The 23,699-nt window shown below is 35.4% G+C and overlaps 2 protein-coding genes across 2 annotated transcripts in view; one reads left to right on the forward strand and one right to left on the reverse strand.

The window, feature by feature from the left end:
- The window catches only part of LOC144367625 (cytochrome P450 3A11-like), a 492,905-nt gene that overhangs the window by 416,939 nt on the left and 52,267 nt on the right, over window positions 1-23,699 (forward strand). The window lies entirely within an intron of this gene.
- LOC101972654 (cytochrome P450 3A9) overlaps window positions 35-23,699 on the reverse strand; it is a 28,627-nt gene continuing 4,962 nt past the window's right edge. The window contains 12 exon segments of the mRNA XM_078024777.1: window positions 35-631; window positions 2,945-3,103; window positions 5,130-5,356; window positions 5,582-5,742; window positions 8,506-8,572; window positions 9,709-9,770; window positions 9,773-9,838; window positions 14,685-14,833; window positions 16,196-16,284; window positions 16,729-16,842; window positions 20,761-20,860; window positions 22,451-22,503. Coding sequence (XP_077880903.1) covers window positions 538-631; window positions 2,945-3,103; window positions 5,130-5,356; window positions 5,582-5,742; window positions 8,506-8,572; window positions 9,709-9,770; window positions 9,773-9,838; window positions 14,685-14,833; window positions 16,196-16,284; window positions 16,729-16,842; window positions 20,761-20,860; window positions 22,451-22,503 — 1,341 coding nt within the window. The 3' untranslated portion in view covers window positions 35-537.

The raw sequence follows: 23,699 nt of genomic DNA on the forward strand, positions 1-23,699 counted from the left end.
ACTCTAAAAATATTAAGATAACTATATAAAGACCTTTTCTATCATTATTTTTATTGATAATACATATGTAAATCATGACAGCAAAGACTATTTAGGGAGTATAAAATTAGAATGTGTTGATTAATATTAGAATCCTGTGAAGTAAAGCGTGTTTTGAAAGACAGAGTTGATGATAAAATATTTGTACTCAGATCTTTTGAGTTACTGAATCAGTGTTTAAGAATTTATAAGGGCAGATATGAAGAGGTGAGGATGCAGAGGTGGGTGTATAGAATCCCCCAAAAACCAGAGAGGCTGAGTCTTCATATTTGGCACACAGATGGTCACCTCCTTTTCATCACACAACAGATAATACTGTGCACAGACACTGAACAAGCCCAGCAAAGGTCCAGCATCCCTAGTAACTCAAGAGCAGCATCCACCCATAAATCCATCTTCAATACCAATTTTTATTCACAGAGAAAATCAGCATGTCTTTTGTTCTGAGATACATCTTCTTTGAAGAACAGAGCAGAGATTTTTAGGGAGATTTAGACTCTAATTTCCAGGCTCATCTCTTGACACAACCTTTAGAACAATGGGTTTTTCTGGTTGAAGACGTGGTGCCTTGCTTAATTTCAGAGGAATTTGCAAACATTCAGCAAGTATATTTAGATGTAGTAAATGAAACCCGAACAACAGAAAGAATCGGAAAAGGTACATTTCAGACAATAAAGCTATACAAACATGTAAAAACTACTTTCAGCCTCATGTGTCTGGGATTCCTTACATTTATTCTTTAAGCTTTGACAATATTGTAGAATGAAAGCATGCATGCCTCTGTCCATTTAAAGAAGTATTTCATGAGCATCTATTCTCTACCATCACTGAGATAAAATAATGTTGGCTTGTGTTCTTTATAATTTAAATTTTTGGAAAACAGGTGATGATGAGCCTGAGTGGTAGAACATTTGCCCAGCAACACAAATAAAAAATTTTCAGCAAAATAGATGAATTTAAATAATTTAAACTAGATTTTTGGTATTATTTCAAACGCTTTTTTTGTAAAGCTAAATAAAGCGAATTTCATGGATGTTTGCTCAGGTTGCTTCGCGGATGGGTTACATAGGTAACCCTGATTAGGTTTTATAATTTGAACTCTATGAGCAGTCCTTTTCTTCTAAGAGTCCAGGCATGCCTCTTGATAGAACCCATGAAGTTTAAAGATGGAAAAGACCTTCAGGGAACAACATGCTTTCTCCCCGTAAAGTTTCTATTCCTCTTTGAAGTGCAAAAGGGGAACATTGGAGTTCTACATAGTTTTGAGTACCCCTTTAGTCCCATTCCCACCAAGGCATTCCTTTAGTGTTGGTAGTACCTCCAAAAGAGTAATCTTCTACACCCAAGAGAGAGAAGAAAAGACAATTGTCATGGAGATTGAGAAGTTCCAATTTGGGAAATACTAGAAGCTTGCAGAAAGTACCTGCCCCATCTCAGACGTACTAGAGACCTACTTTCTCTGAGATTTAAGCTTCTTCCTGCTTAGAGGGTAGCTACCTGACTGCCCTGACTTCTCAAATAAAATGGACACCACTTCTGTCTCCTCCTTTCCCATATGGAACACGAACAAGTGGGAAAGCAATTGCATAATAAATGATCAGTCCCTAGAAATAAGCCATATAGAACCTTGCTTTTTGTGACTCAATGAAAAGTGTATTCTTCACAGGAGAGAGTCCACATAGTTCCATAAATGCAAAACATTACTATTCTTAAATTTCAGATAGTTTGCAAACATTTTCTGCATAGAGAGAAACAGAAACATTAGATTGGGTTGACATTAGATTAGGAGAGATAGAGAGATACAGAGATACAGAGAGAGAGACAGAGAGAGAGAGAAATAGACAGAGATAGAGAGATAGAGGTGTCATTTGTTAAATTTTAAACTTAAAAAAAGCAAAAAATTTAGAGCCAAGTACTCTAAATCAATGAAAAGTCTCTTCTTAAATATTTCTTGAATCCTTCCAAGAACAAGTTTCCCTCTAAGTCACCATTGAGAGTTCATGAAGGGCAAAAATGAGGTGATGTAGTTCAGTGGTATGATGTAGTTAATATACAAAAAAAAAATGGGCCTCCAAATCGGATGCTTTTGGGACAAAATATTAACTTAGATGATCATAAAAGTTTGGAGTAACCAATATCAAAAGAGAGGAATTAATGGGCCCTGCATTAGATGGGAGGACTACTTAGAGGAGTTTGGGGACTGAACTAGAAGTTGAAAGATGAGAATAGAATGAGGAAAATGGGGAAATAAGATTCAAAGAGTTACTATTGAAATGGAAAAGTAGTTTTTCTGCAACAGGATGCCAGGAAGGTTGGATCAATTAGGAAAACACTGAACTGCATAAATCCTTCCTATCTTTAAGAAATGATTGATGTCAATGTTTCTCAACTTTGTCTCAGAATGAGACCAACAGGGAGCTTTTAGAGTCAAACTCTAGGCAAGTGATTTTAGAATTTTGGAGATGAACCAAATATCTTGTATTTTAAAATTCTATGTTGATTTCAATGTTCAGAAAATAGTTGAGAAAAACTGTCACAAAGTTTCCATAAGTTCTGTTGAGGAAAACAGCACTTGACATAATCCAAACATGATTTTCACAATTCAGGATTGATTATGTAAAGCAGCCTCATGCTCATTTGAATTATAATCGAGTTTATACTTTAATCAAGTTCAAAAACACTGCACATAAGCATATAAACTTAATCTCAATGGATTCTATCTGATTGTTTATACTCTGTTTTTATAAAGCCACAGATATAGAGCTCCAAAACTGAAGAAGCCTAACATCGCACAAGTGTCTCAAAAGAGATTATTTGAATGAGCAGATATTTTCTTTAAATAGTTTCCTCGACTAAATGAAACTACCCACAAGACCTTACTTTTTCATAAAGTGCCCTGACCTGTGTTTCTTTACACGGATGGAAGGAGAAGTTCTGCAGTAATCTGATGACAGCAAGTTTCATGTTCATGAGAGCAAATCTCATGCCAATGCAGTTTCTTGGTCCATTTCCAAAGGGCATGTATACGTAAGGATTGATGCTGTCCTTGTTCTTCTTACTGAACCTGATTCCACAATAGTAGATGAAAACAAGTTATTCAGACATAAATCTATGAAACCTACATAATTGGGGTTGTCTCCCGAATATTCATAAGCAGCAAAACACAGGATTCTTTTGTGGAATGGTCACTGAAATCCTGCTGTGACTTTGCTTATAAGAATTGAAACCTACAGAACTTTTTCATTCTCCTTACACTAGAGGAGCTCTCTGTCTTGTTAAGATGTGATGAATGCTATTTAAAAGAAAATATGTCTTTAAGTACTGAAATTATATTCAGGATTGCTATCCATACATACTCTGAAAAAATTAGAAAATGAGCATATAAATGAAGAAAAGTGTGTTCCTGCCTTAACTCCAACTCCTGCATTTTATATTTTTATTGATGAAGGAGGAGAACATTCTCCCACTATAATTAACTCTCTTCTCTATACTCCTTTTTTTCTGGATCTTCTTGTCTCCCTTCCTTCCTCTCTGTCTTCTTTTTCCCAATTCCTCTCTTCCTCTACCTCCTCCTCATTCATCTTTTTTCTCCTTCTCTTTCTGTCTCTGCCTCTCTCCCTTTAGAATATTATCATTGTCTTCTGAGTCTGTCTCATCAGGTTACAAATAATTCCTGGAATGTTGAACCCAGGTTTTATTCAAATTGAGCCCTAGTTATTTGATTACTTTAAGGAGAAAGTGTTGATTTAGAGAAAGTGATAATGATATTGTGATTGTTTTTAAATGTATTCTTATATATTTGAGAACATTTTGGCAAATTTATAGGTGATTGTGATTCAAAGTAACATGGAATCTCTTGGAGGATGTGTGGTGTGTGGAGGGTCTGATGAGGTTGGTTTATAGTTGTTTGGGCAGATGATGAGCAGATGCAGAAGCATTGAAAGCGTTTTCCAAACTACTGTCTGTAGATTATCCTTGCGTGTATGTCAAGAGTCCTCCACACCATACATCTTTGTAATTTTCCTCATCCTGGTTTAGTTCCTGATGCACCTTAAGCATTTAGTATCTTATCATGCCTCAGTGAATCAAAGAGATGTGTAATCTCTGATTTTGTATCTGTGTAGTTAAAATGTTGGAAGTGCTGAAATTGGAGGAAACTTGCATTGAGGAACTCATAACCAACAAGACAAGGTCACTCTAATCAAGAAGTGTAAAGTTATGGGCCAAGAGAAGTCTTGATCCCATGCCACCACTACCCTGTAAACTTTATCTATTTTGCTCTTCAGTACAACAACAGGAAAACAGTAACTCTTTCCAGAGTGCAAACTGTGAGGTTGGATCCAAATTTTCAGAAGACCAAGGTCAAGACATATTTAAAGATGAATGTCTCAGGTGTCTTGGGGGCAAGTTACTTGGCTTTGAAAGAGTCATCAACTTTGGAGAGTATGAGAAGCTGGCCCATAACACTCCAGAGACAAGACTCAGAGGTTCTGAGCTCTCTCCATCCTCAGTGAGGCTGCTTAAACAATCTGGGTGGTGGGGGTGGTTTCTCAGGCCTTAACTTGTATTTAACAATTGTGCTGGAGGAACCAGGAAGCAATGTTTAATCAAGTGGAAGATAGAAGTACTTCCTAAAGCTGGTAGAAAATTCAAGGAGCTAAAGTGAACAGGACAAAAACCCTAAAACGATTAAAAAATATAAGCACCTAAAATAAGAGAGTGGTCAAGTGGCAGAAAGGTTTATAGATTACTGTTAAATAAAATAAAAAACAGTTCAACATCAAATGAAATGTGATAGGATTTTAGTCCTTAAAAACTACACATTTTTACAAAAATGTCCATACTGACATTTTTCACATTAATAATAGATAGGTCTTATCTTGATGTTCTAGGACCTTAGATGGCTATAGTCATTTATTATTTCTAATGTTTGTTTTCTAAAACAATTACCACTTTGTAAAAGACTTCTTAAAATTTATTTAAAACGAGAAAATTTTATAATCACATGTATGCCACCTGCACTAAAAGACCTAAGAATATGTGTAAAACAGCCTCTTAAGGGTGGATTTACTTTCTCAGTAGCCCTGTACCCTTCAGGGTAGAACTTTTCAGGTTCTGACCAGTACGTGGAGTTTTGATGAAGACTATATGTTGGTATAGCCACGATTGTTCCTTTGGGAATGAGCACCCCATTGAGTTCAACATCTTTTTTACAGACTCTCAAAATTCTCTCAATAATTGGATATAATCTGAGAGTTTCATTCACCAACATGTCCAGATACTTCATCTCAAATAGTACATCATATGTAACAGGTGCCTGGCAATAAAGAAATTTTTGTAAATTAAGATTTGGAAATGACTTAAAACTCTGTTGACACAGTACACTGATGTTTTCAGAGCTCCTCAAATAACTCATATTGGTACAATACCATAGCATTTACAAAGCATTTAATAACCATCATGAATTTAGAACAGCCCAATGGCACACTGAGATGCCCTGAGATTTTACCTCTCCTCTCCCCTCCAGGTTCCATTCACTCACCTTATTGGGCAAAGTCTCATCAATCTCCTGCTGAAGCTTCTTCTGGATATCAGGGTGGGTGGCCAGTAGATACATAATAAATGAAAGAGTGGTGCTAGTGGTTTCATAGCCAGCCAAGATAAAGATAATAGACTGGGCTACAATCTCCAGATCAGATAGAGCTAAAAGGAGAGGAAAGACAAATTATTCTAAGCAGGTCCATGCACACTTTACAGTTTACATGAAGATAAATCAGAATGATGATCCAAAATTCCATGAGGAAAAACTGGAAGAGCAATTCATAATGTTCCTCATTCTGCCACCACCCTACCACGAACACAACTGGGTGATTTCAAGGGACAGTATGAATGTCCAACAAACAGTATTTTTCAAGTGTGCCTTGCATATCATGAAAGTTGTTTAGCTATAAATAGTGGGTAACACTCTTCCACTGGGAAAAAAATAAGCTTACTGTATCTAGAATGTAGGTTGAAGAACCTTGAAAGCATTTGCAATACTGGCATCTTTGCAGGGAAAATAAAGGCCATGATTGACAGAACTGTACTAAGCCAAAGAGAAATTTTTTTATACAAACTGTGGTCTATGGACCAGCAGCATCAACAGCTTCAAGGAGCTTATTAGAAACACAGAGTTTCAAGCTTCGCTCTATAGCTACCAAATTAAAATCTGAATTTTCATGAGATGTGGTCAACTGTGTTCACAAACTAGCCTAAGAATCATCAGGTAATAGAAGAGCTGGGGCACCAGTCTTCAAAATGGATGATCTCAGGGTGTGCAGAAACTATACAGAGAAAAACAACCCAAGAAGAGTAGTGATTAACTAGAGTCTAATGAGTGGTATTAAAATCACACAAGAAAGAATGTTTTGATACAGGGTATTAGGCAGAAGCCATAGGACGATGGGGTTCAGTGAGTGGAATTAACATTGCTTATCAATCTTGGGCTGAATGTCATCTTTTCTAGTACACATCCCCTCTATTTGCTGAACTTTATAATCATCAAACAGCCTTTGTGATAGAAGGTGTTGTTTCTTTTGACTTTTCTCCTGAAAAATCACATTCAATACTCATCTCATTGATTGGAGAAATGATTACGATTTGTTGATACTCGAATACCTGAAAGAAACATGGTATACATTCCAACCATGTAATTCATAACAAAAATATAATGCAAAATGAGTGTGAGAAACATCTACATGTAATTCTAGCTTACAGAAGCTTTCTATGATGCTATTGTGGGAAAACTCAAATCGAGTTTTCCCCGCTACTGGCATAAACCCAATGATACTGAAATGAAATTGGATTATAAACATAAGTTACAACATTTCAGTACAATCTGGTAGCCACTAATCATATGTGTCTATCTAAATTTAAATTTTAATAAATTAAATCTAAATAACAATAGAAAGTACACTTCTTCAGTAACATTACCTACATGCCAAAAGCTGCATAGCCACGTGTCTAGTGTTTACTGTATGAACAATATGTATATTTAGTACTTTCTTCACCACAGAAAGTTGTAGTGGAATCAGGGAGAGGATTACTGCTTCAACCATGTATATGGACTCACATAGAAATATTTATATTGCTCAGTCTGCACTAATATATTTTATACTCATATCTCTGTTCAGAGAATCAATCTAGAAGAAACTACAGTAGTAATGGTCACATTACACTTCCAGATTTTGGTTTCTAATACCGTCTCTCACTTAAAGGAGCCAGGGCTTCAAGAAAAAATGGGTGATTCCAGGCCTGATCAGAGGAAATAGACAAGAAACCTAGAGTTTCTTGCACCAGAAAGCAAGAATGTTCTCCCAAAACAATATGAGAAAACATATGCAATACTGTGTATGTTTCTACAATGTGGATATATATCATTATATAGGTATCAAAACTGATAGAATGTACAAACTCAAGAACCCTTATGTTAACCTATGAACTTAAAGGTAAGGTGACTTATCTGTGATGTTTCATTGATTATGGAAAATATATCATTTAGGTGAGGGATGTTTGTAATGGGGGAAACATATAAATTTAGAGAAAAAATGGATACGGGCAATCTCTATGCCTTCTTCTCAGTTTTGTTATGAAACTAAAACTGCTATAAAATATAGTCAATTTTAACAATCAAAATATAAGATGAGGAAGAGGAGACAGAGGAGGAACAGAAGGAGAAGGGAGAAGTTGTTAAAAGACTTAAGCCCAAGAGAATTTGACCATCAAAATAAAAAATGATAGCAAGAGAATAAATTGATAGTATATAACATCATACGGACATAAATAAGAATGGAACTCTCTTACAATCTAATACCAACTCATAAATGTCCGGTAGATGATAGAATGATAAAGACAGCAGTTTGTAGACATCATAATTCAAATGCTTTCTATCAAAAATCATCCATGTATGATAAAACTAGTTGGTGAAAGTATGCTGAGGAATAGAATGTTTACACAGTATAAGAGGTTTCCCCCCACAACATTCTTATGAATTACATGGGAAAAGCTAATCTTAATATCAGATGAAGCTAGTGAACACATTTTCACCCAGTACTGCCATTGACCCTCACCACTATAGGGACAGTGAACCTGCTGATTGGATGTACAAATGCAAATATTCACGCAGAGGTTCTGATTCAGTGCATCTGAATGAGGCTGCAAATAAGCATTTGTTCTGATGTCGATGGTAAAAAGACAACAGACTAACTTCATGACTGAAATGCTTTCTCCTAGTTTCCCTTCAATTTTTGAGCCTTGTTAAATCTGTATGATTCTAGACAGTACATGTGGGCACCATTTGCAATATCTAAATGTGTATCTTCCTGCAATTTGGTGGAAATCTATTTTCTCTAGAAAATGTGTATATTTTCATGATAACTTGCTTATTTGAATTTCCCTGTCAATGGACCATGAAACATTCTTGGTTACCTTGGCAGGGCTCCTTGTTTTGGGAATTCTGGGAATCAATCATTAACTGGAGAAAATCAATGCGGTTCTAGAAGCAGAAATGGAAATAGAAATGACAAAATTAGTCATAAAGTCAGAAGTAAATCTGGAATGTAGCATTTCACCTCCCTTCATAGACTATGGCTCCTTTAAGTCCAGAAGTCTGGCTAGGGTTGCACAACCCACCAGTGAACAAAACATGCATGTATAAACCATGGAAAACAGGATATTCTCCTGAGAGAAATTCAGCTATGGTGTCCAATATCTGTTGGTCTTTACTCTCCCTAATGCTGGGTTTGTTCCTCTTCCTGTCACACCTGCTTGCCCAGAAAGTGGTCCTGGACTTAAATTCTTTCAGTTTGCCTTCATTCTTATTCAATGGCCACACTGAATACACTTGGTAGTTTCAACGATGATTACTAGCATTTGTTTGTGTATCATCAAATTCTCCACCCATTAGGTACATGATTCAATCATTCGTGACACTTGGGGATGGCTGTCCTGCCTCCCTGAACTTGGGACATTCTTGTGCTGACCTCCAGGCAAAGCAGAAGGCAAAGCTGGTTAGCATATCACCTTGATGGTCACTGAAGAGCACAGCCTGATTGTGGACAGGAAAAGACTCAGATTTAACATACACATACTTCACCAGGTGTCCAATAGGACCTTCCTTTGAAGAATGTGCCAACTAAGATGTAAAGGGCTTGGAATTGTAATGATTGTTCACAAGTCTAAGATTTGGGGAATACTTTTTAACAGTAAAATCATTTTGAAAAAGGATTTTTATTTTGACAGTTTACTGAATGGGAGGGAAATGATAAGGTTTTTATTTGAATGATATTTCTTTCAAGACATAAAGTCATGTCTATTATTGTATCAAACATTGTCAATCTTACTCATTATCAGTTTGCCTTTTTAAAATTTGCTCTTCATCCTAACCAAAATGTAAAAATTCTCCAGTGCAAATCTTAAAGTATTCTATCAACTTTAAAAAATGTACAGAGAGGGTCTGGGGAATGAAGCTCAGTGATAACAGTATTTGCCTAGCATATATGAGGCCTTGGATTCAATCCCAAGCACCGCTTACAAAATTACATGTACATTTGTATATGCACAAGTCAGATGTACACAGCAAATAAATGATCAGAAATCAAACATTGTCATGTCACCACCACCAGGTTTGACCTTTTTAAAAAAATTTTCTAGGCGTTTTTGTTTCATCCTCATTACAGCATTTTTAAAAAATCCAGAAAACTTTTTGAAAACCTATAGACATTTAATGCTTGAAACACTGGTCTAAGGAATGGAAATATCACTAGAAAAAAAGTGAAAGAAAAATTAAAGAGAAAACTTGATGAAAAGGCAACATCCCTGGAGCATTGATTATTTTCTAAAAAATACAGAAGAGAAAAATCATCAGTTTTCTCAACCAGAAGCCATTCCTCTGTGGCCAGTACCTGGTGTCTGGTTCATGTCTGAGCAAGGGCACTTCATACATGGGGTTGCAGCCACCATAGCAGGTGATCAGTAGACCCATCAATGCCACTGGACTGAGCAAAGAAAGAAGATTAAATTCCCTGGCCCCTTACACTTTTGTGAATTGGAATAGGGTCTCTGGGTAAACCAGTTCATAGTCTGTGCTATATTTAATTATGCATTCAAGGAAAAGTAGGCAGGATAGGTACAATTTGGCCTATGTTCCTCAGCTATCAAGAACTGAAACCAGAAATCAATAACAGATGAAAAATCAGGAAACTCAGACAAAAATGCAAATTAACCATAAAACTTCCAGATACAACTGTCAAGCATAAAAGATGGTATCCAAAGACAACTAGAAGTTGTTTTTAGGTGAATTAAGGTGAAGACATGTTATATCACACTTAGGAGAATTAGCAAAAGCGGTGCTCCTAAACATACAGCTACAGATGTATAGGTTTTATAAAAGATAGTTCTCAAGTCAATAGTCTAAGTTAAATCATAAAATGGTAAAAATAAGAAATTAAACAAAAGGCAAGCATAAGAAAGAAAATCATAAACACTCAAGTTGAAACAAATGAAATAAAAAAGAAATAAAATTGAAAAAAACAAAAGATGTCTATACGTCACCTTATCCCTTTGAAAATATCATAAAAATCTTCAAACCATTAGCCAGATTGACCAAAAAATACAAGGGGATAACAGTTTCATATGATGATATTTTCTCTCAATATGTACTAGAAGTTGGCATCTGGATCAGAAGGTATATCTACTTTTATTTATTTTGGGGTCCTTCACACTCTTTTTTAGAATGGTGTAAATTTCTACCTATAATATGTAAGAAAACTTTTTCTCCACATCTAACTAACATTTGTTATTTTTTCCTTCATTCATTCTTTTTTGATAATGGTCATTCTAACCAGGGTGAAATGATGTCTTATTGTAGTTTTGATTTGCATTTCCCTGACACCAAGTGATATTGAATAGTTTTTTCATGTATTTTTAAGTCATTTGTATTTTTTTTTTTGAGAAATAACTATTTGGAGCTTTTTCCTATTTTTAAGCTGGATTACTTGGAGGTTTGGTCATTAAGTTTTTTAAAATTTGTTATATTATGGAAATATATATTATTTTTTTATCTAAATGATTGTAAAATCTGTACATGCAGATTTATTTCTATATTATTCTGGATACCTGAGATGTGCATTAAATCTAGGCATCCATCAATACATGTATAAAGAAAGTGATATATATATATATATATATATATATATATATATATTATAATATAAAATGTATGTATTTATAATATATATTATAATAAAAATATATATACCCACACATACATATATGCCCAATGGAACATTCATCCATAAAGAGGAATAAAATCCTGTATTTTGTAGCTATAAGTGGATGGAATTAGAGGACATTCAGCTTATGAACTAAACTAGACACATCAGTACAAGTACCACATGTTCTTTCTCATATGTGGAAGGTAAAAATATTTGACCTGAATGTATAATAGTGATTATTAAAGGTTGGAAAAGGCTATGGCAGAAGGTGGATAAAGAAAGGTTCTATTTCATTTGTGTATGCTGTGTATATGTGTTGAGACATCACATGGAACCCCATTTATTTGCATAACTCATACATGTTAATTAAAAAATAAAATAAATACTAAAAATAAATGAATAGCAAGAAAAGTGAAAGAAGAATTTATTACTAACATTGGAGAGGGATTATGAAAGAATTCTAACAATTTGATTATTCACATATATTTGTGCTGAAAATCCTAAAAGTTACAAACTACAGAAATTGATTTAGAAGTAAATATACAACCTGAATAAACTTGCAAAATGTAACATGATTGCATTAGTAATACAAAGTTATTCACAAATACAAGCCCAGATCTGGATTGTTTTTATAGTAGATTCTACAAAATAAAGAACTAATACCAATTATTCATAAACACTTCCAAAATTAAAAGAGCATTTCTGAATATACTCTAAAAGGCCAATATTACCCTACTACTAACACCAAGCAAAAACAACACAGGAAATGGTTGTGTAATACACCAAATCCATGAAATAAAAAGTAAACACAGAGGATTGTTTCAACAGATGCAGAAAAAAACATTTGATAAAAATCAAAACCAAACTTCCCACCGGAAAAATAATTCTCAAAATCATTCTTTTGTGATAAATCCCTCAGCAAATCAGGACTAGGATGAAATTTTATAAACCTGATAAATGATGTCTATGAAAACTTGTAGCTTAATAATTTAATATATTCATCCCAAATCAAGAACGTGACAAGCATCTTTCTCTCACCACTTCTCTTGGAGTACTGTAAGAAATAACAAGTTCACCAGCATTTAATGATACAAGATCAGTACACAAAAATAAACTGCATTTCTCTACACTGTGATAAACAATCCAAAAGAAAAACTAAGACATTAAAAATAATTCTATATTCAATGACATTAAAAAGAGTAAAATTCATAAGAATTAATTTAGCAAAGGTGCAAGACAAGCACAATAATAACTACAAAATATTGTTGAAATAAAAGAAAGAGGATCTACATGACTAGGAAAAACATCTCAGGTTTGTGTATAACAAAACTTAATATTGTCCAAATGGCAATAGTATTGAAATTGATTTGCAGATCCTAATGAACTTTGTAACAGAATCTTAGCTGGCTTCTTTGAGGAATTGGCAAGTTGATTTAAAATTCACATAGAATTCAAAGGGACACAGAATATCTAAAATGATGTTGAAAAAATGAGATTAAAGTTGTAAGACTCACACTTCTTGATTTCAAAGCCTACTGCAAAGCAAAAATAAAATGTGGTTATACAAGATGGGTAAACATATAGATTAATGGAATAAGATTTAGAGTCCAGAAATTAACCCACATGTCTATGGCCCCTGGGATTTTCAGAAAGGTGCCATGGCCATTGAATTGGGCAGACACTCTTCAAAAAATGGTGCTGGAACAACTACATAGCCACATGCAAAAGAATAACATCTTGTCCTCACATGGCCCTGAATGTAAAACTTAAATTAAAATCGTTGGGCAACCCTAATATCAGAGCTAAACTACAATTTTTAGTAGTAAACCATAAAAAGTATGTAAGTCCATATGGTTTCAATCAATTCTTATATTTGATACTTAAAATACAAACAATAAAAGGAAATGACATAAATCATATATCATTTAAATGTTGTTTCCAAGATCTGTTGAGTTTCTAACATTTATATAAATGGCATCCAATTTCATCCATCTACTGTCAATTGCTTTTCTTTTGTGAACACTACAGCTTTGAGATTAACACATTTTAAGATTTTGAAATCCAGCTCATTTATTTTAATGGTTTGGATATGTAGTACCTCCCATGATAGGAATAAACTGCAAAGAATTAAAAACTTTGTGCTTCAAAGGACACTATCAAGAAAGTAAAAAGATATCTATAGAAAAGGAAAAACATGTTACAATATCATAATCTGATAAGAAACTGTGTAAGGAATACATGAAGAAGTATTTTTTCAATTAAATTATTTAGAATTTATTTTTTTTATTTTTAAATTGTTCCAATTAGTTATACATGACAGTAGAATGCATTTTGACACATTGTACACAAATGGAACACAAGGTTTCCTTCTTCTTCTTGTACGTGTTACAGACTCACACCAGTAAAATTCTTAAGCCTCAAAACAGAAAGACGAATGCTTCAGGTAATTGTGGGCAAAAGATATGGATAGACATTCTTTAAAATAATGAATCTGAATTATCTTTCCTATGTACATAGATGAACACCTTATGGTGAATCTCCACATCATGTAACTCCACAAGCCTGGCATCTTAATTAGAATAAGTTATACTTTATGTTTTTACAAATATGTCCTGCATATCTAAAAAGAACAAATAAAAATGATTAACATTGCTTGTTATTAGTAACCAACAGGAAAATGCAAATCAAAACCACATAAGTTGCTATCTCACATCCACTACAATGTCTAAAATAAGAGATGGAAACAGGAAGTGTTAGAAAATAAGTGAAGTAATTGGAACCCTCATACACTTTGGGTAAGAATATTAAATGGTACAGCTATTATGGAAAACACTGACAGAAGTACTTTCTAAGGCAGCAATTTCACTCCTGAGTATACACTCAGATGAAATTGAAAACTAGAGTTCACAAACAAGTTTCACACTAATGTTAATAACGGCACCATTCATAATAGCCAAAAGGTCGAAATAGCATAAATGTCTATCAACTGAAGAAAGGATAACTAAATTGTAGTATATCTATACAATGGAATATTATTTGGCCATAAACATGAAGTACTGATATATATTTCACTTGGAAACAAAATGCTAAATGATATCAAATTGCACCACAAAAGACCACATATTCCATGTCTCCATTTTTATAATGTATACATCATATGCAAAGCTAAAGGAATAGAAAATTCAGTAGTGTTTGTTTTAGGTAAATGATATTAAAAGCTGACAGTTAAAAGATAATGAGTTTTCTGAGTTTTGACAATGGTGAGGGCTGCACATATCATTTATCATGCTAAAAATTATAAAATTTTACATTTTAAGTAATCATATAGTATGTAAATAATATCTTAATGAAATTGTTATTTTAAAAGAAAAAAAGAAATGTTGATCCACATACTAATTATAAGAAAAATTGGATGGAAATCATCTGAACCAAGGACCTTCTTGGCTTTTTTCACAAATGGATCTTGTGGATTGTTGAGGGAATTGACATTAACTCCAAAAGATGTGCTAACAATAACGTTCATGCTGTAGCTCCCCAAAATTCTGAGTAGAGAAAGAAATGTAAAATTTTAATCTGCACTGCTTTACTCTCCTACTACACATGCTGGAAGAAGTGATATGAGCACATTCACACACTTTCAGAAATATCTGTTGATCAAATAACTATTCCATGATCCTATCAAATGCCATGAGGTAGCTGCCCCTGTGCCAGGGGAGTTAGGGACACAAGGGTAGTGAGCTCAAGGAGTTCAGTCACAGAGAGACAGACACCCATAATCAGATAAATTACATCAGTGAGTGGAGTGTAGATGATAAAAGATGATTAAGTATGGAGCTTAAGCAGGACCAGGGTGTTATAATTGACTCCTGGTAGGGGATCCAAGATAGGTGACCTTGACCTAGGTCCTGCCTAAGCACAGTCTGTGCCCAGAGCTGATTCCTCTCTAGTACATCACATAAAAGCAACACCCTGTTCTGAGAGGCAGAAACATTGCCCCCTTTTCTCTGCACCCATTGCTACAGCTCCTGAGAGGTCCTGCACTCCAGGACCCAAAGTGGCCCCAAGGGCAGAATCTCGCAAAAGGGAATGAGTAAGAATGTCTTCAGTTAAAACATTGAAAATTTCCTCAAAATGTACTTGGATGAGCTCACAACTTGGGGAACATATTCTCTCAGATTTCCCAAGACAGTATCAGAGGTTGTTCATGGGTCAAAATAACCAATTTTATACAACAAATGATATGGTAGTTGTAATCCATATTCTTTCAGGATCTTATCTCTGTTGAGACTGGAGGAAGAAGTCGTGAGAATATTTCATATTTTGTATTTTGCTGATATTCTCAGTGCAGCCATGAAGAGAATTGTTGTTCTATAGCCTGCATTGTATCTTTCTCTTTTAAAATTTTAAATAATTTTTTTTTAGTTGTAGAGGACAGCATGCCTTTATTTTATCAGTTTCTTTTTATATGGTGCTGAGGATGAAACTCAGTGCCTTACACATGCTAGGCAAGTGTTCTGCCACTGAACTACAACCCTAGCCCTGTGTTATATCTTTCTATCCCTGCTAAGTAGGTACCAGAAACTTCCCCCCATCAAACATTCCCTAGGCTCTACCCTCAACTTCTGAGTGATCATGTTCTTCATTGTAAAACATGTGTTTTGACTTACCTAATATCCACATTGATGATCAAGGAGATAAACAAATTCTGTTTTTGCACACAGATGTCCCAGCACCCTGCCTCATCCTAGGAGCCTCTCCTCCTGGGGTGTCCCATTGTGGTGGTGACACCACACACTTACTTTTGTCTGGTCAGGGGGTAGCTCAACAGTGGTAATTTCAGTTCTCTGGCAGGGTGCTGGAAGGTCTTAAAACAGCTCAGAACCCCAGAGCTGCCTGCTACTTACTCTTTCACAGTGACAGGCTCACCTTTCTTCACTTCCTGGCTCAGGTACTTCACCAATGCGTCTCCATATTGGTTAATGATGGGGATTATCTAAGCACAAAACACAACTCCACCCAATGTTAGAGGAGAATCGAGTCCCCGAGGCTCTGGTTTTCCCAGGATTATAAAGTATGAGATATTTATAATGAATCAAATAATATCTCTTCTAGAACATAAAGACAAAAGGTGATTTGAAACTTTTAATTAGTTCTTTTTATTTATACATAACAATGTTTCCTTTTTAAATAATTATAAAAGCATGGGAAAATAATTTGTTCTAACTCAGTCCCAATACTTCCCCTTTCATTCCTCTCTTCCTTTCCTCTGTTCTCTTCCTTCTACTTTATTGATCTTTGTGATATTTTCTTTTATTTTTTTTTAATTAGGAATTTCAAACTTAGTGGAATATTCTTTGGAAAACGATGATGTTCTCACGTATGTCTTATCCACAAACCTTTATTTAAGTTTCTAACTAAAGTCCTCTAAGTTTATTACCTTCTTGAGTTTCCCATTGGAGAATACTGGTGACAGCAAGAATCGAAGTCTCTTCCACTCTTCATCCCTTGCTGCACAGAGAGATTTTTGCACAAATCCTAATGGCAAAACTACCTGAAGTTCACAAATAAAAAGACATTTTGTATGAGGTATGTTTTGGAAGTTTCCACATTGTAGAGAACTTGTTAAACAGGGATCGGTTTTTTTAATCAGTTATTTACTGAGTGTCTACTAGGGGGCAGGCACTGTGCTAGATGCTCCATAAACTTTTATCCCAAATTCCTTTTCTCTTGTGAGGGTAGAGGGGGTACCCAGCCACTAGATTCATGTTAAGTATTTATATTACAGCTGCTGTGTAAATTCAAAGGCCCCTCATGGTAGGTAAACTGTTCCCCCAGGGGACAGAGAGCATTATGACTTAGGGCATCCTATATAGGCAGCACAAGAAAAAACTCATTAATGACAGTCATCCAGATAACCTTGGAAAACTAGGTTTCCCAGACCAGTTATGCTTTTCCATATATGTACAACATGAATATCTTGCAAGGGATGCCAGGGTATAGCCACTTAAAAATAGTAGCTAATAACATAAAAGATTAGGAACTTCTTCTCAATTATTCAAAAATAATGCAATTATATGGAAGCACTTTTTTTGAATCATCCCCCACTACACAAACATGGAGGGACAGAAGGAAAAGGAAAGATAATCATTTTTCGCAGCTTGAGACTGGCCTGTCAATCCAACCTGCTGGAAGCTGTCATTCAGCTTCCAACACTGTGTTTTCTTTATAAAGGTATACATCCAGTGCTCATTCATGATGAAAGCTCAAAACACTAGGAAGAAAAAACAAACTTTTTCAATCTGAAAGAGACTGTATATACTAAAAAACCCAACACCAACAACAAAGACCTTCAGCTAACATAACATTTACTGGTGTAATGGTGAATCTATTCTCCTAAGATCAGTAACAAATTAAAGTTTTCTACTTTTATCATTCTTATCCAATATTACCATACTATAAATCCTTACTCGAGCAATGGGACAATGTATTTAAAAAGGCATAAAAATTGGAAATGAAAGAACCTGAAGTGACCCTGTATTCAGGGGACAAAATTATCAATGTGGAAAATCTCAAAGAATATTTTAAAACTTCTAGAACTAATAAATAGGTTCACAAGGTTGTAAGATACAGTATTAACATGCAAAAACAAGCTACATTTCTACATAACAACAAGGAAATGTAAAAATAACATTAAAAATACAATACTATTCACTGTCACTCCAAAGAAAATGAAACACATTAGGAACATATATAGAAACAAATACAGAATTACTATGCTGAAAACTATAAAATGTTGATCAAAGATATTAAAGAAAACCTAAAGAAATGGAGAAGCATAACATGGGTTGAAAGATTCAACCCAGAAAAGTTACAGATTTTCTCCAAATTAATCTATAGATTTGATTGAATTCTTATCAAAATCTCACCAAGTGGGTTTTTGCAGACAAGCTTATTCTGAATTTGTATGAAAAGTTAAAGGACCAAAGTAAATAAAGTGGGAGGGCTGGGGATATGGCTCAAGCGGTAGCGCACTCGCCTGGCATGTGTGTGGCCCAGGTTCGATCCTCAGCACCACATACAAACAAAGATGTTGTGTGCCGAAAACTAAAAAATAAATATTAAATCTCTCTCTCTCTCTCTCTCTCTCTCTCTCTCTCTCTCTCTCTCTGTCTCTCTCTGTGTTTCTCTCTCTCTGTTTGTTTGTCTCTCTCAATAAATAAATAAATAAATAAAGTGGGAGTGAAACAGACAAATTGAGTAAGTCTTAGCAGGTTAACAAACATAACAGAAAATTAGGAGTTAAACAGTATTATATTCTCTAATGCTAACTTAACATACCAGGAGACAGGAGTTTGAGAAGTCAGGTCAGCATTCTGAGGCTATTAAGTCATCAGAAAAACCAACAAGCCAGAGGCAAAGGCCAGGTCCTTACAATAAAACCCACTGAGAGAGGCCACTAGTCTGACCTGTTCTGATAATAACACTAGGGATTTCCCCATATGAGGTGTCACATATTTTTGAACTAAGGGGAAAATGCATGCATAGAAAAGTTAAGATGGTAACTTCTTGGTTAAAATATATATATAGTTGTAGATGGACACAATACCTTTATTTTATTTATTTTATTTTTTTATGTGGTGCAGGGGACTGAACCCAGGAATTTAAACATGTTAGGCAAGCACTTTACCACTGAGCCATACAACCCTGGTTCCAGGATGATAACATATTTTTTGCTTTGCTCTATTAACATAGTCACCATCCTCCAAGGTAGGTACTTAAGATGGTAATGAGAATCATTGCAAGAAAAATCACGATGGAGAGAAAAGCACAGGCACAACTAAAATAAATCAGAGTGAGAAGTAGACACACACTATCAGCCCAAATGGATGCTTGACAATGATGAAAACAGAATGATCAGAGGGAGGACAGTCTTTCTAAAGATGGTACTGAAACAACTGGACAGCCACAGGCCAACAAAACAAGACAACAACAACAAATTAACCCTCACCATGTTTTACAATGAGCATGACATAGATCATAGGTTTTTATGTAAATTGTAAAGTTTATAACTTTTAGGAGAGAAAAAAGAACAACATAGAAGTCAGAGGCAAAGCTTTTCATGTATTAGCCTCCCCCATAAAAGACAATATTTGCTCTTATGGAGACCCTGTTAAGAGGAAAAGACAAGTGACTTATCAGGACTTTAAAAGACTAGCAAGAAGGAGCCTTGGGGATCACTATGTCCCAAGAAAGCTGATGATTATATGGATTTATCCACAGCAGCAATTTTGCCCAAATGTACATAGGCACACATGTACGTGGGCACATAAAACTGGTGAAATCTAAATAAGTTCTATGGATTGTATAGATGTCAATTTCTGGTTACTCTAGTAACAGGAATAGACTACATTCAGAGATAAGTAATATGATATTCAAAGCACTTCAATTGGGAAAAACAGAAGAAAAGTTATATGAAACCTCCCTGAAAAGTTTTGGAGCAAATTTCTGTGAAGCTGTGATTACTCCAAGACACAAATTTAATCAACAAATATTTGTATTTTTAAAAATAACCTGAGCATACACTTCACAGAGAATGACATACACTCAATCAACACATATATGAAAAACTATTCATCATCTCTAGCAATCAGAGAAATGCAAATCAAAACCATTATCAAGTCACTCCAGTCAGAATGGCTATTATTATAAGATAAACAACAATGAATGTTGGCAAGCATGGGGAGAATAAGGCACAGTCATCCATTGTTGGTTTGATTGCAAGTTGGTGTAGCCAATATGGAAAGTAGTATGGATATTTCTTGGAAATTTGGAAATGGAACCATCATTTGACCCAGCTGTCCCTCTCCTTGGTCTATACCCAACGGATTTAAAATCAGCATGCTACAGGGACACAGCCACATCAGTGTTTATAGCAGCACAATTCACAATAGCTAAACTGTAGAACCAACCTAGATGCTCTTCAGTGGATTAAAGGATAAATAAAGGGGTGGGAATATATGCACAATGGAATTTTACTCCACAATAAAAGAGAATGAAATCATGGCATTTGTAGGTAAATGAATAGCACTGGAGAAGATAATGCTAAGTTAAGTTAACCAATCCCCCCCCCAAAAAAAACAAATGCTGAATGTTTTCTCTGATATAAGGAAGCTGATTAATAGTCGGTTAGGGATGGTGAGCATGGGAGAAATGGATTAACTCTAGATAGGGAAATTGGGTTGCAGGGAAAGGTAAAGGACGGGGTTAGCAAAAATGATGCAATGTGATACACATCATTATCCAAAGTACATGTATGAAGACATTAATTGGTGTCAACATACTTTATATACAACCATAGATATGAAAAATTGTGTTACATATGTGTAATAAGAATTGTAACGCATTCTGCTGTCATGTTTTTTTAAAAAAAATCAATAAAAAAAAGAGATTTACAAAAATGAATCCTTACTGACCGATTTGTAAAAACAGAATAATGTTCTTTCACCAGCACTGTTTTAATCATCTCTGGATCCGTAATAACCAACACAGGCTTTTGACCATGATACAATCTCTGTTGGTAAAGAAGAGCTCATTAAACCTACTAAGCCATATTTTTCAGTTGGAGCAACACCCAGAAATCTTAACTGATATTCCATAATCCATATGCCTGACTGTAGAATGTACAGTGACACTAGATACAAGTTCAAGGTAGGTGATGACACACAATAAGATTCTGGCCATATAAAATGAAGATCATGTAACTGAAGCAGGGAAGAGATATTTAAAAATGAAAAAAAAAATTATAAGAAGAGCCTGATTGGAGATGTCTAAATGGTGTGTACATGTTTTCTATCTCATTCTCCAATAATTTTTGTATTTAAAAATATTTCATAATCAGTGGAGTTTTAATCTGCACTTCTCTAATTGCTAGATATGTTGAACATTTTTCATATATTAATTGATCGTTTGTATTTCTTCTTTTGAAAAGGGTCTTACCAGCTCTTTTGCCCACTTATTGATTGGGTTACTTGATTTTTTGGTGTTAAGCTTATTGGGTTGTTTGTATATTTTGAATATTAACACCATAAATTAAGTGCAGGAGGCAAAGATTTTATCCATTTCTGAAGGTTCTTCTTTTATGCTTTAATTGTTTCTTCTGATGTAAAAGGATATTAAATTAGAAAAAATAGACAAGTAAATTATTAAGTTCTTACAAGTGCTTAAGATGCAAGAGACAGCTGGGGTTGTATCAGTGGGGACTCAGTCCTGTATGTTCTTTCCACTCAAAAAAATGGCCTTTATGGGCCACACAAGTTAGGCAGGATGATGTGGCCAGCTGTGCAGTTTTGATGAATTGATGAGAGATGAAGAGGGAGGAAGAGGCAAAGCCATCTCCCACTTGCTTATAGAACACAAGAACTACAATAATACCTCTGGAGCTGCTTTCACCAAGAACTATTGAGAAAATGGCTGCTGAAATTAGCTGATGTCACCCTAGCAGATTATGAAGTACACAAGGTCATGGGAACATAGTGGTTTAAAATGTACTGGCCATCTATTCTTCAAAGTCAGTAGAATGAGGTAGGCAGAGAAATCTCTGTGTACACTTCTATTGAAAACTCCTAATTGACAGGGAAAAACAAATGAAATCCCCAAGACTTTACACTTGCAGAGAAAGTTAAAATAAAAGAAAGCAGAGGTCAAATTATTTTTCAATCTGTTCATCTCTCTCTCAGATTTTCTTTCAAATGTACATAGTAACCCCCAAATTTATATAAAGGTCTCTTTTATTAAATGTGGTAATCTTGAAAGGAGATAAAGCCGTGCACATTTTAAAAAGGTCTGACTTAATGCCTCCTATGCAGTATTAAAGGCTCCTAATGAAGACAAAATTGAAAAGGGTGTAGAGGCTGAGCACTGGAGAAAAGGTGAGGCCAAGAGTTTTTGGGTCATCAGAGACTGAGAAAAAAAGTCAAAATATTACATTCTTGGCCATGAACCTTGACACCTGGTGAAATATGGGACTTTTGGTAGGAGGAGGAGCCTCTAAAAGCTTTATGTAATTAATTCACAGTAATAGCTCTGGGCTGGCATTGTCGTCTTGCACTGGAGTGCCTCATCCAACAAGTCTACCCAAGAGAAGTTTCCAAAATATTCACCCCCACATTTTCCCATACTTTTCATGACATTGAACATCATACTGCCAAAAACCCTTGGTGGAGAAAGAAGAGAATTTATATTGTTATTTTGAAAATATTGAACCCTGCTTTTAATTCAGGAACAAATGATTAGAATCCCTTGAAATCAGATTGAAATATGGTCATCACTGGCAGTTAGAGGGATGCTCTTATTCTTAGACATCCAAAGGCAAAGAAGAGAAAATAAATGGGATATTAATGTTGAGAGCCAGAGTTTAGTCGGAATGACGCCTGGCATTTTGCTAGAGGGAATGGTTAAAAGATGACCCTGCTCTGGGATTAGGGCGGATCCTACTGCCTCTGGCACTCGCTACTTTGGAGTTTTCCTCGAGTTCTCTAGGGGTTCACAGAGAATTGGCTGCCTGAAGCCCTGTGAAGGGAGTGTGTTCTTGGGAAGTGTGTGTAGAGTGCCAGTGAAAGTTCGGGAATAAAGAGTTGCTGTTTGAACCTACAAAGCTTTGTGGCGGCTTGGCTAATTTGTGCCCAGCTAGACTGCGGCATATTAGAAAAGGGAATTTAGAGTCAATCTTGAATTTTCTTGAAGTATTGTACATATTGAAGAAATTATCCTCTTCTTTTTGTTTACTATAATGACGTTGAATTTGTGATTCTCCTGCCTCAGCCTCCAGAGTCGTTGGGACTACAAGTGTGTGCACAGTTTCACTAGTTGTCCTCTAGTATTTATATGAAGCAAGTCTAGTTTTTTGTATCATTTTCTCATGTGCATGGACTATTTCTAAAATTCTGTCAACTTTGAATCATTCCCTCCACCTGGATGTGAAAAAATCAAAGCTGAGAGAAAGTGAGTGAGTTTCCCATGGACATTTTTAAGGCCACTTCACTCATTTATCCCCAGATCTTTTTTCATTTCTCTCATGAATCTCCCTAGAATACGGGGGAAATGAGGAAGTTCAAGGCACTAGTCACCTCTAAGTTGACCATGTTGATGTGAGTAGTTTAGCTGGCTATTTCACTACTGTGACCCTGATAAGAACCATGTAGAAAACTAAGATTTACTGGGCTCACATTTTCAGAGGTCTCAGTTCATACATCGCTTCCTCTGTTGCTGTGGTCTGTGGTGAGGCAGAATAACATGGCAGAAGAGTGTGAAGGAATAAAGCAGCTCAGGACGTGGCGTCAGGAAGCAGACAGAAACTCCACTAACCAGGGACAAAATGTATGCCCTGAAGCCAGGCCCCCAGTGACCCAC

The sequence above is a fragment of the Ictidomys tridecemlineatus genome, chromosome 10 (genome assembly GCF_052094955.1).
Source record: "Ictidomys tridecemlineatus isolate mIctTri1 chromosome 10, mIctTri1.hap1, whole genome shotgun sequence".
Taxonomy (NCBI): Eukaryota; Metazoa; Chordata; class Mammalia; order Rodentia; family Sciuridae; genus Ictidomys; species Ictidomys tridecemlineatus.